The sequence below is a fragment of the Hyperolius riggenbachi genome, chromosome 1 (genome assembly GCF_040937935.1).
Source record: "Hyperolius riggenbachi isolate aHypRig1 chromosome 1, aHypRig1.pri, whole genome shotgun sequence".
NCBI classification, from domain to species: Eukaryota; Metazoa; Chordata; class Amphibia; order Anura; family Hyperoliidae; genus Hyperolius; species Hyperolius riggenbachi.
The window spans coordinates 378,728,051-378,746,524 of NC_090646.1; the positions used below are offsets into that span (position 1 = coordinate 378,728,051).

Below are 18,474 nucleotides of genomic sequence, written 5' to 3' on the forward strand. Positions count from 1 at the left end.
GGGGGTGATCGGGGGGTTCTGAGGGGGATCTGAGGGTGTGGGCGGGTGATCAGAAGCCCGCAGGGGGGCAGATTAGGGCCTGATCTGATGGGTAGGACTGCTAGGGGCCCGGGGGTGACAGGAGGTGATTGATGGGTGTCTCAGGGGGGGATTAGAAGGGGGGGATAGATGCAATCAATGCACTGGGGAGGTGATCAGGGGGGGTCTGAGGGGTCTATGAGGGTGTGTTTGGGTGCCTGCAAGGGGCAGATTAGGGTCTGATCTGATAGGTAGCAGTGAGAGATGGTGACAGGGTGATTGAAAGGTGATCAGTAGGTGATTACAAAAGAGAATATATGCAAGCAATGCATTGGCGAGTTGATCTGAGGGGGTCTGAGGGCGATCTGAGGGTGTAGGCGGGTGATTGGGTGCCCGCAAGGGGCAGATTAGGATCTGATCTGATGGGTAGGAGTGCTAGGGGGTGATAGGTGTTGAACGGAGGTGATTGATGGGTGTCTCAGGGGGTGATTAGAGGGGAGGATAGATGCAATCAATGCACTGGGGAGGTGATCACTGAGGTATCAACATCTACTGAGGTATTAACATTTTATTTTATTTTTCACCTCAGGTACACTTTTAATTAATTACTGTAGTTAATTACTGTACAGGGCCTTGTTTGCAACCTGATTCCCAGTGCATAAAACCAGATCACCTTTTCATAAAGGTATGGCAATATAAAGGAAGGAATAAGACAATTTGGAGAACAAGAAAGTTGCAATCTGTTTTCAGTGAGTAGCATGATCTAGCACAGGGCTATACAACATAGAGTGCATCAGTGGCGTAGCTAAGGAGCTATGGGCCCCGGTGCAAGTTTTACATTGGGCCCCCCAAGCACACTATACATAACAATGGATACGGCACACCAAAACCTGCCAAGGACAATTACAGTGTCAGAGGTGCAAGAAGGGGGTGGGGAACAGTTTGATAATAATTACTACCATTCAAAGCATCTATAGAAGTGATTTTTACAAGCACAAGAGCAATATAGAGTTAATACTGCTGTTGAGGGAGGGCCCTACAGGGCCCCTCTGGCCCAAGGGCCCCGATGCGGTCGCAACCTCTGCAATCCCTTTTGCTACGCCACTGCAGTGTATAAAACAGAATACAGGACTCTTATAGTCTGTTCTCTGCAGAATATGCATTAGAGTATGCCAGCTCAACGAGTCATGCAGAGTAGACAGTGAAGTGCTGGATCCATATAGTTGTCTGATCCGATGCTCATCCTTTTTGTCCTCCTCTCTCCCGGAATGTATTGGACGTGACAAATAAGCCATGTGAAAGGAAGAGCTTTCCCATCAGGTAACTATAATTATCCTTACTCCAGCAGACCTAGCTGAAACTGAATTAGTGTCCTCACTTGAGCTAAACACTAATTAGTCATGGTAATTTCCCTGCAGAAGTGAGCAGTGAGAAAACTGACCTGCATATATGAAGCACTGGAATGAGAAACAGGATTAAATAAATGAAGGTTGGAAATTATTGGTGAAAGAAAGCATAATTTACTCTGCCTCAAAAATCATTTTTGGCTGAAGACTGAGCTGGAATGTTAATTTTAACAACATTACATTACAAAATAATAAATAAATTCAATATGTTATCAATTCAATATGCATTTTTTTTTAACTATATGAAAACAGACACATTTTAGGACAGAGATCTCACCACACATATTTTTATGACTCTAAGCAATGTTAAGGCCATAATATACTATGCAACATTTCAATAGATTTGATGAAAAGCATTGAATCTAAAAAAAAATCTATTAAAAATTATGTCTCTCGTGATCAATGTTTATCGAATTTTATCGATACAAACATTAAATGGGAACATGGATGGGACACACTGCATTAGCTTTGAAGCCTCTGCTGAAATCTGATATAACATAGGAACTGGTAAAATTGTTGTGCAGCAAAATGACCAGCCTTTTGTGCAACACCAGACCCATGCTGTGGTACAAGTTGGCAATAAGGTACACAAGTGAGGTAGATACCAACCATTTGTCTGATCTAATTATGTATGATGGTGTTAACCTATCAGACTTGATAAGCTAGAGTGCAGCACAGACATCACTCTGCTCCACAAACAGAAAATTTATAAAATGATGTATCAATGGCACTTTACTACAGAACATCTGTCTCAGATCTACCATCAAGCTTCTTCCTGTGTCTTAGTGATATTGTGACCATATTGGCTCTTTGCCACACATGTTTTGGCACTACTGCCTGGTGGCTCAAACTTAATGAAAATAACTGTGAGGCCAATAAAGGTCCTAACATCTGTGGATAAACCATGGGAATCCCTCATCCTAGTTTTGACTGAATTAATGGATGATACTGAGAATCATGGCAAGAATATCAGTGGAACTGCTCCTAGCCAGGATGAAACACATTTTGCCAAACTGCAATAAAGTATGGGTATGGTGTCCACTCCTTTAAAAGCAATTTACCGTAGGTGTTTTGTAGGAAATATATGGCTTGGGAAATAGTGCACCTAACCCTTCCCTTTCTTCTTTCCTACTTTCTTTATATTTCAAATCTCTCTTTCATTCCTTTTCTATCCTTGTATTTGTTTACTTGGCCAAGAGTCTGACAACATTTGTGACAGCACTAACATATCCACAAGAAAGCTGATTTTAACAGTAATGTGTATGCATTTAACCATTTTCTGTCTATAGAAAAAGGAAATTCTGAAGGTTTAGGCGTATAGCAGTTTTATGAGCAGTGTCATGCTGGGGGATATAAACCTTTAGAATCAATTTTTCTGGTGACTGCATTTGTCAGAATTTTTTTTACTGTGCCTTGTTAAAGCTGGCATGTGCAAAGAGCACACAGCATACTATTTTAAAATTTGAAGCACACATGGATTTTTCGTTTTTTTTAAATATTTTGGTCAATATATGGTCAATGAAAAACAAATACTGCAGAAACAGCAATTTTTTGTGGAAACTGGGATATGTTTGGGTGTACGGGGCATCTACAGACAGATAATAGTTGGCGCTCTACTTTCACTTTGGAAAGCATAGGCAACCAATGACGGTCTACATGTACGATGTCTGCAAACGCAGCAGTGAATTACACTTTTTAAATATAAACTGGCAAAAATGGTGTAAAAATGTGACAAAATAGCACAAAACTGAAAATGTTTTATAGAATGATTGTCGATGGCCTGTTCGCGCAAAAGTCAAATATTTCCTTATTTTTGTTAACAATAATGCAAAAAGAGTATCCGCATTTTCACTCAATACTGCTGGTGTGGTCAGCAGGGCCGGAGCTACCATAGGAAAAAATGGGCAGTTGCCCCAGGGCCTGTAGGGGCCCCCAAGTTGTCCCTCCCTCTTCTTAACTGTTGCTCCCCAGGGACTCTGTAGAGTCTGTTAAGTTGGGAGGTGATTGGGGGAGGGTCAGCAGCCAGCTCAGGGGCCCAGGAGGGAAATTTAGCTGCAACAAAGGGCCTCTAATGGCGCTTTTTGGTTGGGGGGTGTCTATTGGGGGGCCCCCAGGCTAATTTTGCCCTAGGGCCCAATTGTTAATTGAACCGGCCCTGGTGGTCAGTTGTACGTGTGGGCAATGACACTATATCTTGCTGCCCTAAATTATGTCTGTAGTACAGAGGTCATGCAGAGCTATGTGTGTGGCTTCAGGAAAGGTCAGTATGAGCTGACCCTGAGCTCTTACTGAGGTCCTGTGACACTGTGACACTCTGTGATCACATCTTAAATTAATTGGTTAGTCAAAAGACTGATGAAATTAGGAAAAAAGTGTCTATTTGGCAGACTGGATAGTGGAATGATTACTCTTATGACATAAGTTACTATACCATTAATGCATGTAACAAGTTGACTCTGTATGTGGAGATATTTGATGTGTTAATATGTACATATGAACGCTGAAATCGTGCTGATGTCTAATGTGGTGTTTATTAGTGATATGAACTCTTCGTGTTTGTGTCATTGTTTACAGCAAACCTGAAGTGGAAATAAACGTATGAGATAATTCATTGTATGTGTAGTACTAATGATAAATAGAACATTAGTAATACAGGACAGAATCTGTCACGATCAAGTCAGAAGAAAGGATATTTAAAGGCCATTTCATTATCAATTACTCACAGTGCAACGATTTTAGCAGAACGGTAACTAATGTATGTCTACAGGACCATACTGGGCCTGTGCAGTATGCTCCTGGTGACATCAGCATGATCGAGGACACGGCAACGCAGGCGCAGTGGTTTTCAGACTTCAAAGTCTGAAATTCCAAAAGTAAACCGTAGGCGGGGCCAGAGCATCGGTGAGTGGCTGCGCGGGCACAGGATGTCTGCAGGGGACCATTAGAAGCCCCGGGTAAGTTCGACTAATTTTCCCCTGACCCCCTACAGTGTCCCTTTAAGCAGTTACATAAACCTCAGTCTTCAGCCTCTGCCCTATTTATACAATTTGTCTCCTTTGTTCTTAACCTAAAAAATCTCAGGCCTTTAACACTGCTATATATGAATTCTGTGTGTTTTGCCATCCCTATTGTACTGGTGTGTGTGTTTATGTGTATGTATGTGTGCGCTTGTGTCATGTTTAGAGGAATGATGGCATTTTTCAGCACCTTACACAGCAGAGGGCAGTCAGGCTTGCAGTTACAATCTTATTACTGTAAGGGCTGTATTGTGAAACATATTTCTGCAAGCATACATTCATAAATATACATGGTGGATGGAGAAGGGAGGCAGATACCATTCTCCAGCGCTGGTTATAAAATAATAATTATAAAAGAAATTGACTAAAATATATATTTGCAAAAGGTGAAACTGGGAGATGGGGGGATATATATTTGTTTCAGCTGAGCAATATGCTTTTACAGAGAATACCTGGCAGCACATGCACATTAAAATTCAATACCCCATGCGATCAATGTGATAGATTACTACAGACAAATGTAATTGGTTTGCTAAATCACTTCTGAGTTACACTGCAATGAAATATTTAGGTGTGAAGAAGGATCATTGTTGTTTGATAAATCAATGTCCCCCAGCCATTTAACAAAGCTCCTTTAGAATATAGGGTTTAACAAATAACTATATTTTGATTTCTAATAAGGTATAAATATACAGTTTATTTTTATGCCATTGAGATTTTAGCTATTTAGAAGAACTGTAGTTGGAAAGTAAAAAATATCCAGGTTAAAGGAATATTTTTACTAAAATGAATTGTACTGCTGCTGCATGTATAGGATTTGCAAAGAAAAACTTGTGTCTGTTAGGCAGGGGTCACATTTGAACAAACCCGCAGCGTTTTGCCACGTTCACAAACCGCATGCAGAATCCCATGTAATTATAGTCTAAGGGGCCTGTGCGTTTTCTGGAGGCATATGCAATTGCGCATTGCGTTTTTACATTGAAATCAGTGAATACTGTAAAAAAAACTAAAGTGAAAACTCTTTGCAGAACACACTATTGTGCGGCAAAATGCTTGCGGGGAATCTTCTGCGACTCCCACAGAGGCAAGTGTGATTCCCTCCCTAAATCTTTTGCTGTATAAATTACACCACAATATATACACTCTAAAGGGTCCTTTCCCTGCATGCGTTATGAGGCATAGCATGAGAAGCAGAAGTTGCGGGTTCGACGCTTATCAGCAGAGCTAGTTCTAATTCACCAGACAGGAAAAAGTTTGTGTTGTACGATTGAAAGCTCCCAGAGGCATTACAACGTAAGCTGTGGAACACTTTGTCTAATGTGAATAGTAACATGCCTTTAATACTGCATCCTAGGTGCGTTCCGTCAAAACGGAAGGAACAACTCCTAGTTTGAAAGGACCCCGAGGAAGCGATAGAGCTCTTTGCGAAACATTTTAGTGTCAGTATCCCTTTTTTTTATTGTATTTATTTATTTTATCCCATAAACAAGTTTTAATTGTTGAACTTCTTTGTAAGTGGCCCCTTGCAGACTTACGCTGAGTTCCAGTGAAAAAGATGGCTGCTGCCCATCCTGATGATGCTCTTGCCAGAGTGTAAATGGCAGAAGCACATTTGCTGATCCAGCAGTATTACAGCTTCAGCCACCAAAGGAGGTGAGAGCTATTTATTTTGAAATATCTGTGCCTCTCGCTTTTGATACTTTTACACAGAGGGAGGGCCTCTGGTGTCCGCTTTTTTTTTACCTTGCACCTTGTTTGATCTGTTTTGCAGTGTCTTGTTAGCAGATGGCAGCATACCTGTGTGTTCTTTGAATTGACCATGGATCACTCTCTTGCTAAAAATTCCTGCCATCCTTCACACTGGCATGGATATGGCCCTCAAGGACTGGAGTTTGATTCATGGCTGCATTGCATGGCTGTCATTGCAGACTGCTGAGGGATCTTTAGAGAGGAGCCTTCTACATCAAGAGGAAGTGTTGGTAAGAAGTTTAGGCTCTCATAGTCCTGGTCCACAGGGGCAGTTAACCCACCACTTCCGAAGATAGCTAAGCTGACATAAAGAAGCATGCAAGTGCATTAAGCACTACAAAAAACTTGTGTTCTCCAAGCAATGGAATTGCACCTGCAGAACATGAATTTACTGTGCTGTGATAGGAAGAGGTGAAAGGGTACCTGAGATGGGGGGGAGAGAGAGAGAAATGATACATACCTGGGGCTTCCTCCAGCCACCTCCAAGCTGATTGCTCCCTCGACGTCCTCCTCTGCCTCCTGGAACATCTGCAATTCGCCCCAGATAGATCTCCAGTCAGGGTAGTCAGCACAGGTACAGTGTGGTCAGGCACTCCCGTGGCCACAAGCTTTCTGTGCAGTGGTACTTCACAGGCACAGATCGCTCACAGCTACAGGAGCACGACTGGGGCGCTCATGTCCAGGCCACACTTGCGCAGGATGTCCCACACCGGGGCTCTTTCCAGGGCAAATTGCAGACAATTTAGGAGGCAGAGGAGGATGGCGAGGGACTGATCAGCCTGGAGGGGGCTGGAGGAAGCCCCCGGTATATATAATTGTTTTCTCTTCCCCCTTTCTTTAACCCATATTCTAGACAAATTAAAACCTTGCCCTTACAATATCTACACCCTCAAAATGCTGTCACTTTAGTTCTGTAGTACTGCACTGAGATCATCCAATGCCAACATCATTATTCTTAGATGGATATGGCAAGTCCTTTGAGGTATAGCCCACTCGTCATTACTGTTTGCACTGGACACTTATTCAGCCAAAACTTCAAAATATTTGCTGATATTTGTGACCTTTTCAAATCCAAAGGAGTAGGAATGAGGATGAGTGATAAATAAGAGAGCTTGTGGGCAACAAGCTAACACTGAAATACATTATCAAAGCAGAAGAACCCAAAGCTGCTGCCTTGCCTACAGCCTCACTTGCTATTAATCTGTATATCAGCAAGATAAAACGAGAGCAGAGCCAGCACAGCTTCTGAGCAAACCCATTTCAGTATGCATGTTCAAACTATAAATATGTAAGATTATTTGTAGAATAAAAAATGATCTCTTCCACATGCTTTGCAGTAAACAAAAAACATACAGTTCCTTTAAACACAGCTAAAATGACCTTTGCATTTGAATCTGCAGCTGTAATGATTGATTTTGGCTGCTAAAACACAAGCAAGCAGGCAAATAAAAATATGAGGATGCTCACTGTTGTCATGTCAGTAACCGTTTTGTGTATCTAAAAAAAAAATACAAAAGTCTGCAAACTTTTAATGGAAAAAGTTTTGTTTTTTTGTAAATAACTTAAATCATTAAATCTCATGTGAAAAAAATATGTTTTCTATTTTTTAAAGGGGAATTAAACCTTATGTAGCTCAAGTGTGTTTACCAAAACTGTCCTAGCCAACACAATATGAAACTGTATTTACATAAAGCAAACCAATAACATGCTCTAAACAGCTTTTAAAAGAAAGCAGATCATTTTCTTACAAGGGGCGTTTTTTGCTGTACTGATCTTTTAGCGTCAGTGGTGGGTGCGTACAGACATCCAGGGTGCGTACAGACATCCAGGGTGCGTACAGACATCCAGGGTGCGTACAGACATCCAGGGTGCGTACAGACATCCAGGGTGCGTACAGACATCGAGGTTGCGTACAGACATACAATTTTTATTGGCCAGTAATTGGCCAAGTTTACACTTCCATGTAATATGAGGGCCAACAGATTTTGAATGCTATGAACAGATTGTGTAGGTAAGCTCTCTTCCTGCATGGAAGTGGTAAAATTGGTCAATGATTAGCCCATAAAGTTGGATATGTGTATTGAGCTTAAAGCCACACACACTTTTAATTATAATTGACCAATAACTGACCAATTTTACCACCTCCATGTAGTATAAGGGCAGACACATATTGAATACTATGAGCAGATTGTGTAGGTAACAATAACAACAATAACAACAATAATATTTATATAGCGCTTTTCTCCCTGGGGACTCAAAGCGCTGTGACCCTGCATTATGCAGTCTCAAAGGCTAGGGAAAAGAGGTGAGTTTTTAGCCTTTTTTTAAAGCTGTCCAGAGAAGGAGCCTCTCGTACTGATTGTGGAAGTGAGTTCCATAGAGTAGGGGCTGCATAGGAAAAGGCCCGAGCACCAAATGTTAAGTGTATCCTGGGAATAACCAGCTTCATCTTGTTGGCAGAGCGGAGGGTGCGTGGAGGGGCATAAAGTTCCAATAGATCCGCTATGTATTTGGGTCCCATGTGGTGTAGAGCCTTGAATGTCAGCAGGCAGATCTTAAAATTGATTCTCCATTTTACTGGCAACCAGTGAAGAGTTTGCAGTACTGGGGTGATGTGTGAGCTGCGGGGGGCATTGGCTAGGAGTCTGGCTGCAGCATTCTGTACTAGCTGTAAGGGGCGCAGAACCTTATCTGTAGATCCGATTAACAGGGCGTTGCAGTAGTCTAGGCGGGAGGATACAAATGCGTGAACCAGGGCAGGTAGGTCTTCAGCTGGGATTAGGTGTTTTATTTTCGCTATATTTCTTAGATGGAAGAAGGAAGACTTGACGACAGCTGATACCTGCTGTCTGAGTTTTAGATTTCCATCCAGGATCACCCCAAGGTTTCGCACAGAGTCTTTATACTGTACAGTATCTCCCCCAATTGCTAGTTTGAGGTGGTGAGCGTTTTGAACTTTATCCATCATGTGTGGACCACCTACCACCAACACCTCTGTTTTGTCAGAGTTCAGCCTCAGCCAGCTGGTGTTCATCCAATTTTGTAAATCCACTAGACACGCATTTATGGATGCTGATGGGTCTTGGGTGCCAGGCTTGAAGGACAGATACAGTTGTGTGTCATCTGCATAACAATGGTATCCTAAACCATAGTTCTGGATTATTTTGCCCAGTGGGAGCATGTAGACTGCAAAGAGTAATGGTGATAGTACAGAACCCTGTGGAACTCCATAGGCAAGTGGCAGTGGATTAGAGTAGTGTGTGCCCAGACATACTTGCTGTGTCCTGCCAGATAGGAAGGTCTGAAACCAGCTAAGAACAGTACCCCTTAGGCCACAGTAATTCTTCAGTCGCTGGATTAGTATTTCATGGTCCACAGTATCAAATGCTGCTGACAAGTCAAGAAGAATCAGAATTGAGCAATCACCCTTGTCCCTTGCAGTAAGTAGATCATTCATTACTCGGACTAATGCTGTTTCAGTGCTGTGCCTTTTCCTGAATCCTGACTGGTAAGGTAAGCTCTCATATTACATGGAGGTGGTGAAATTGGTCAGTGATTGGACAATTATAATTGAAAGTGTGTACCAGGCTTTAGGCTGTACACTGTATAGAAGAGGGTGGGGGCCTCTATACATCAGGGAACTGTACAGGGGAGGGAAGACCACTAAACTCCAGGGAACTGTATAGGGGAGGGTGGGGGCCTCTATACATCAGGGAACTGTACAATGGAGGGAGGACCCACTAAACGCCAGGGAACTGTATAGGGATGTAAGGGGGCCATTAGACACCAGGAAACTTTATAAGAGAGGAAGTTGGCCAGTAGACTTAAGGTTTGGCCCGCGACTAGGTCCCAGTGTACAATTTCGGCCCACTTTGTATTTGAGTTTGATACCCCTGCTTTAGGGGAAGAATACAGAAAGCTATCTCAGAGATTTCAGCTGCCTGTTTCCACAGTTAGGAACATATTGAGGAAATGGAAGACCACAGGCTCAGTTCAAGTTAAGGCTTGAAATGGCAGACCAAGAAAAATCTCGGACAAACAGAAGTGACGAATGTATCAAAAACTGCCACTCGAGCTAAATTAAAAAAAAATATTTGGTGGAATAAAGCCGAGCGCTAGTTGTGTCATATAACAATCAGAAGTGACAAATGGTGAGAACAGTTAGAGTCAACCCACAGAGCAGCACCAAAGACCTACAACATCATCTTGCTGCAGATGGAGTCACTGTGTATCGTTCAATCATTTGGCACACTTTACACAAGGCGATGCTGTATGCAAGAGTGATGCAGAGGAAGCCCTTTCTCCACCCACAGCACAAACAGAGCCGCTTGAGGTATGCTAAAGCACATTTGGACAAGTCAGCTTAATTTTGGAAAGAGGTGCTGTGGACTGGTGAAACTAAAATTGAGTTATTTGGGCATAAAAAGGGGCGTTATGCATGGAGGAAAAAGAACACAGCATTCCAAGAACAACACCTGATTCCTGCAGTAAAATATGGTGGTGGTTCCATCATGCTGTGGGGCTGTGTTGTCAGTGCAGGGATTGGGAATCTTGTCAAAGTTGAGGGACGCATGGATTCCACTCAGTACCAGCAGATTATGGAGACCAATGTCCAGGAATCAGTGACAAAGCTGAAGCTGCGCCAGGGCTGGATCTTTCAAAAAGTCAACAACCCTAAATACTGCTCATAATCCACTAAGGCATTCATGCAGAGGAACAAGTACAATGTTCTGGAATGGCCATCTCAGTCCACAGACCTGAATATAATTGAAAATCTGTGGTGTGAGTTAAAGAAAGCTGTCCATGCTCAGAAGCCATCAAACCTGAATGAACTAGAGATGTTTTGTAAAGAGGAATGGTCCAAAATACCTTCAACCAGAATCCAGACTCTCATTGGAACCTACAAGAAGCGTTTAGAGGCTGAAATTTCTGCAAAAGGAGGATCTACTAAATATTGATTTCATTTCTTTTTTGTGGTGCTCAAATTTATGCACCTGCCTAATTTTGATTAAACAATTATTGCACACTTTTTGTAAATCCAATAAACTTAATTTCATTTTTCAAATATCACTGTGTTTCTCATATATGATATATTTAACTGACTTTTTTTATCGTAACAACCAACAATTTATACAGAAAAATCATCACAATTAACAAGGTTGCCCAAACTTTCGCATCCCACTGTATATAATGATTAAATCATCCTCAGAAAGCAGTATAAACAAAGTATAAGCATCATGCAGGATTTTTGTTTAAAGAAGTCAGTTATGGCATCAGCCTTATTCCACACTTCAGGTTTCTTTTAAGGTGACCACTAATGGACCAATTTCTAGCAAAAAAAAATATTTTGAGTGATTAGAAATTCTGATCGGATTGGTTGTAAATAATTTCAGTTGATGGGCCCAATCGATTATGAACGATTATAAAAATAGTCGTCTGATTGGATTTTTGTCAAACCAAAATTTGGATTTTCTTTTTGCTTGTGATAGATAGGAAGCAAAGATTGGTTCGTTGATGGTGTAATGAATGATTTTTCTTCCGATTATAATTTATAATCGCTCAAATGATTTTTCGCTAGAAATTGGACCGTTAGTGGCCACCTTTAGCTGAATCACAAATTGTGTTTACAGAAATGTGCCGATAAGCAGTTAATACAGGAAACAAGTATTCCCACTATTGAGGGGGAAAGAAATGTGCACACTTCACACTGCATTATCACCTTATTTCAGTTAATAAATCCTCTAGGTAAAGTGCAAGATATGACTGGCAAGCAAACACAAATCAGCCCTCAATATGTCGTTGTTATGCGGCTGTGAAATGATGTTGGTTAGTCAGTCATTAAGGATGCTGCTCTGCAAGTATACAGCATTCTTAGAGGAAACTGACTAGTTCATGCACAGAATTCAAAATGATTAAACATTTCTGTTATTTTCAAATAATACATTACAAGTATCTTGTTTTTTTTTTTTGTTTGTTTGTTTTGTTTTTTTTACTAACATCTGAGAAAAATATTATAACTTGCAATGCATTTTTTTTACATATTGACTAAAAGCTTCTTAAAGAGACTCTGTAACAATTTTTTCAGCCTTAGTTCTTCTATCCTATGAGTTCCTATGCCTGTTCTAATGTGCTGGGGCTTACTGCAGCTCTTCCTAATTACACTGTCTCTGTAATAAATCAATGTATCTTTCCTCTGTCCTGTTTGTCGGGCTAAGGCTTTGATTGTGTGGAATGTGCAGGGCTGCTTGTGATTGGTAGAAGCGATACACACCCTCTGCAGGCCCCCTGCATACTCACACACTATGCTTAGCTGAGCCTATTAGAAGCTGGTTAGTTTGTTTGTAAACATTGCCTAAAACTGTTAATTACAAGCCAGGATTGCAGCAGAGAGTGGCAGAAACAGCACAGAGGGGCACAGGAGAAAATAAGGAATAGAATGGTATGCTTTTTAGTGTAAGAATATTAGAGTACAGATTCTCTTTAAAGGTCACCTGAAATGAGAGGGGTATGGAGGCAGTCATGATCATTTACTTTGAAACAAAGCAAGTACATCTATCAAAAAAAGCACACGGAAATGTGGGTGCCTATAAATGCCGATGGTAAAATAGCAGTATTTAATATCAATATTTTACTAGTAAAGTATACAGTATCTTAATATAATAGATTAAATATAATATATTAATATAACAATATTAAATACCGATTATTTACTATGGCTTAAACTAAGCCTACTCTTACACCAAACCCTCCACCCGACGCGTAACTCTACACCCCCCCCCCCACACACACACACACAAATGACCTACCTGACACCTAACCCTAGCCCTCCCGCACAAACTTGCTACCTGACACCTAACCCTAGCCCTCCCGCACAAACTTGCTACCTGACACCTAACCCTAGCCCTCCTGCACAAACTTGCTACCTGACACCTAACCCTAACTGCCCCCCCCCACGCACAAATTTCCTACCTGGCGCCTAACCTTAAACCCCCCTCACACAACCTACCTACCTGACACCTAACACCTCCCCCCCCCACACAAACGTCCTACCTGGTGCCTAATCCTAACTGTCACCCCCCCCCCCCCAATCCTGCACAAATGCAAATTTCCTACCTGACGCCTACCCCTAAACCCCCTTCCTGCACAAACTACCTACCTGATGCCTAACCTTAACCCCCTCCCTGCACAAACTACCTACCTGACACCTAACCCCCGCCCCACAAACTACCTACCTGATGCCTAACCCTAAGTTTCTATTTTAAATGCATATTTTTATAACTGTATGTTTATAACACAAGCTGTTTCTTTAATTTGTACTGTAGGTTTGCAGTTAGAAAGTTTCACCAAGGTATTTGAGGAGAAAAAACCTGTAAACTGCAGTATTGGTATGATACAGAACTAAAACTGCTAATTCTACCCCACCCCTGATCCATTTCAAAATGTATTTTCCTACCAAAAATGCAATTTTAGTTTAAGGAACCAACTATAGAACATTATAAACATGGCTGCTAAGGATGGTCACTAAGATGCAAGTAATTCCTAGGTGGTGATTTATGAGGCCTAAAAATGGACCAATCCGATGAACCTATAGTGATATTTTATTGGTCCTTTTTCAAGCTGCATATGCTTGCACTAAAATTGTATAATTCTGGATCAGCTTGGAGTTATTTTCATGTTACTGAGTATCCCTAATGGCGATCATCCCTAAAGTATTTACAGTAGGATCACTGATAGGTCCTGATCCAGCTTAATACTGGTAATCTTGTTCGTAGAAATAATTACACTTTTTTCAGCTGATCGTCACTTAAATAGACCACATAAAATCTAAACAACTTGGTTTATTGCTTGTCAATACATATTAACACGATAATGTCACCAGCAGATAGGGGACATACCTTATCCATCACATATGCCTGCTCTGCCCCCAAAAACCATCACTACTAATCCACACTCTACATGTGCTGCCCCTCCTGCTCTCACAGTCATAACCCCATATGGTGGGTGATCAGAAGATTAAATTATTCAACATAGAAAACTTTCCAAGAACATTAAGCTGAATTATTTCAAATGCTCTATGTAATACTTTATTTTGAGGTGGTTATATTTCTATTAACGTAATGTGATTTTAAAAACCGCATGTTGTATTCTAGTGAAGAGGAAAGGACAAAGGAGCCTATTCCTAAACCTCTGTGCTAGACAGAAGGAGCGATCTTGACAATACTGTGCAAGTCTGTGTAGTTGTCGTCAGATGGTGCTGCCCTCTTGGGTGCCACTCTTGGTGGTATATAATCTGCAATAAACAGTGAGATGCGGGGATGACAACCTGAATGCTCTCCCCCCCCCCCCCCCCCCTTGTTTTACACCCATCCCCCGCATCCCACTGTCTACTGTTGTATTTTAGGCACCTCTTCATGAAAAAAACAGGCAGACTTTCTTCCTAAAGTTCTGTAAAAAGAAAATCTACACTTTGTACAGAAGAAAACCTCTCCACTTTATTACATTCTTGGTTGCTGTAAATTAAACCTGGAACGCAAAGAATGTGGAAGGGATCATACTTCAAAGTGAACCCGAGGTGAGGCTGCCATATTTATTTCCTTTTAAGCAATGCCAGTTGCCTGGCTGTCCTGCTGATCCTCTGCCTCTAATACTTTTAGCGATAGACCCTGAACAAGCATGCAGCAGATCAGGTGTTTCTGACATTATGGTCAGATCTGACAAGATTAGCTGCATGCTTGTTTCCGGTGTAATTCAGACACAATGCAGCCAAATAGATCAGCAGGGCTGCCAGGCAAGAAAATAAATATGGAAATCTCCACATCCCTCTCACCTCGGGTTTGCTTTAAACAATACTTGCTCAGAGACATAAGTTAAAAACAAAAGAAGCATGCATGTAATGAAGGCACAGGAATTTGGGTGCAGGGCAAAGCCGAAAAACGTCTCACCCTGTTCCTGCAAAAGTCTCGGTGGCGTTAATTACTATTCCCTGTCCAGGCCGCCATGGACTCAGAGGAAAGACTTAATTCGGCTATGCTGGCTGTCAAATTATGCTGTTTTTATAGTAATTTAAGCTCTCTCTTTTGACAGTGCCCAAATTACTATCTGAGTGCCGGTATAGCTGTAATTCACATTGCGAGCTACGGCAACACACATTTCCTATGACATTTTTGCCTGTTTATTATTATTATTATTATTATTATTTGCTGGCCCTCAAGATGTGAAAGAGCATGGCTGCACCACATAGGAGCACCGTCGCCCACACCTGCGCAGTAGCACAGAGCTGCTCATGCACGGAGGAAAAAGCCATGCCCAATTAGCCATTGTGCAGCCATGCTCGTTAAAGGATAGAAGCGCAGCCACACAAATCTACTCGACAAGCTTTTGTCAAATAGGTTCAGAGGATCCCAGTGCTGGAACAGCAAGCTCAAGGAGTATGGGGGAAGCCTCTACTGAGGTATCTAAATTTCTCTCCTAATTTGCCTTCAGGTACATTTTAACCTCCTTAGCGGTAACCCCAAGTCAGGTTCGGGACAGAAATCGACAGCTAAGAGCGGAGACCCAGAGCCTGCCTTGGGGTACCCGCTGGGAGGTATGTGCTGAGCCTTTGTGCAGCAGGCGTTTGTTACTCACCTCCCCGAGGATACAGACGCCGGCAGACAGTCTTCCTCTGGTTTTCAAAAGTTCTCAATTCCTCTGACTAGATTGCCGTTTGTCACATGACAACAGACGGCTATCACACTATAGGGGTAGAGCACCACCCGATGGGCAGAGGGAGAATTACAGTGCTGAATGCGGGGGAGGTGAATGAAGTGCAGAGCTGCTGCAGATCTATCTAGCTGTAGGATTTTTTTTCCGGCTTTTAGGGTCTAAAAGCTTGTGAAAAAATTGCACCACTTTTAGACCCCAAACTCTAGAAGTAATCATACCGCGGGGTAGGTTAAGAAAACAAAAACATGCATAATTAATTTCAAATAGTGTTCTATGAAATGCATAGAACAAAAATGTGCTTAACCTGGGGTTTTAACTATTATCACCAAACTGTACATGGTATGATGATTATTACTTATAAATTGCTGCCTTTGAGACAGGTTAATCATTTCAGATACAACTTGCTGAGAAACCTCTTGCCTCCATCTGGACTATACACAGCAGTTGAATAACTTTGCAGTGCTTAATGTGACAGTCATGTTTTGTGTTCCAGCTGTATGAAATCCCTCTCAGGACACAAATGACATCTATTAGACAACAGATGTGGCATGAGTATTGTTTTAATTATCTGTGTGGTTGCTTGTCTTAATTCCCATTGATTTTCTGTGTAACTGCACTTATATCGATCTCCACAACCCGTTCTGCTCACTGAATGCACTGAATGCATGTAAACAGCTTCCTGATGCCTTTTAAAAGGCTCTGTATAAAAAAAAGGATTGCTTTAATAGTGAAATAAGATTGTGTCACTTTTGTGTGAGATATTCATCTGATATGTAATGTATTGCGGCAGACAGAAATGCTGTGGTGCTTGTATATAACTGGATGCCTTGTCTAGCAACCATTGCACAGAATTTTCAGGGACACAGGCAATGCAATAACAATAAAATCTAGTAGGTACAGTATCAACCGAGTATGAAACATTACAGTGACTTGTTTACTGATCTGCAGCTGTAACCATGGAAACCCTGCTGCTTTCCAACACAAATCATCACACTTACCTCCACGAAAATGAAGCATGGTATAATTGAATAACTGCGATGGGTATTATTCTCCAAAGCCATTTCCTTTCAGCTGCAGAGGTCTGTGATACCGAAAATGTCTGGAGCAGGGAAGAAAGAGATGAGATTCTTTTAAGATTTTAACCTGCTTTAGCTCAGGGCATTGACAGTGAAATGTAATATTGTGACACTTTTTCCAGTTGTTTCCAGTAGGGTTAAATCACCTAGTATAACATCCAGTTTTTACCAGTTCAGTAAGCAGTACATTGTGATTTTTAGCACATTTAAATTCAAATGCAGTTCATTTGCTAAGGTTGGAGAGCACCAGAGAGCATAAATTGGATGTTTAAAAAAAAGTGGTAGCAAATATGTATGACTTTCAAATGAATCATATCAGGAAAAATCAATAATAGCCAAATAGTGAGTTAAAGAGAATGTGAAGTGAAAATAAACTTATACTGATTTATATGTGTAGTACAGCTAAAAAATAGAACATTAGTAGCAAAGATATGAGCCTCATATTGTTTCCAGTACAGGAAGAGTTAAGAACTTTCAGTTGTTATCTATGCAAAAGAGCTTCACTGAGCTCTCTGACCCAATTTGGGTGAGCTACAGTGCTGTTTTCTGAAGCACTTATCTCAACCCGACTCTCACTGTTTCTTGTTTGTTTAAAGGGAACCTAAACTGAGAGGGATATGGATGTTTCCTTTTAAACAATACCAGTTGCCTGGTTGTCCTGCTGATCTCTTTGGCTGCAGCAGTGGCTGAATCACACACCTCAAACAAGCATGCAGCTATCCAGTCTGTCTTCAGTCAGAGCACCTGATCTGCATGCTTGTTGAGGGGCTGTGGCTAAAAGTATTAGAGACACAGGATCAGCAGGAGAGTCTTTAAGGTGGGTACACACTTTAAATTAAACTCAACCAAGATGGTTGTTAAAGAGGTGAGAATCTAGCATGTGTACAGCGGTCCAGATATATCGGAAGAGGTCCACCACACCGGATCATCTCACCCGAATGCTGCCTTACAGTATTGTTCTCTTCCCTCCCTCACTCTGCACCCTTCTGTGTGACACATCATCTCTCTGCCGACCTCCTAAAGCCTGGTACGCACTTTCAGTTATGATTGGCCAATCACTGATCAATTTTACCATCTCCATGTAGTATGAGGGTCAACAGATATTGAATGCTATGAGCTGATTCTGTAGCCAAACCATCATACTACCTGGAGGTGGTAAAATTGGTCAGTGATTGGCCAATCATAATTGAAAGTGTGTACCAGGCTATAGCAAAGAATACAGGCTAGCAACATATCTGTACAGCTCCTTAGTGTGCGTACACACATCCAATTTTGATTGGCCAGTGATTGGCCAATTTTACCATTTCCATGTAGTATGAGAGCTTATGTTCATAATATTCAAAATCTGTAGGCCCTCATATTACATGGAGGTAGCACAATTGGTCAGTGATTGGCCAATGAAAATTGGATGTGTGTATATGCACTCTTAAGCCTGGTACACACTTTCAATTTTGACTGGCCAATCACTAACCAATTTTACTACCCCCATGTAGTATAATAGTT

The 18,474-nt window shown here is 41.5% G+C and overlaps 1 protein-coding gene across 4 annotated transcripts in view; it reads right to left on the minus strand.

Annotated features, from left to right (window-relative positions):
• The window catches only part of PLPPR1 (phospholipid phosphatase related 1), a 178,785-nt gene that overhangs the window by 62,309 nt on the left and 98,002 nt on the right, over positions 1–18,474 (minus strand). For all 4 annotated transcript variants that reach the window (XM_068234346.1, XM_068234345.1, XM_068234344.1 and 1 more), the window contains exon 2: positions 16,894–16,994. In XM_068234346.1, coding sequence (XP_068090447.1) covers positions 16,894–16,956 — 63 coding nt within the window. In that variant the 5' untranslated portion in view covers positions 16,957–16,994. The remainder of the gene's footprint in view (positions 1–16,893; positions 16,995–18,474) is intronic.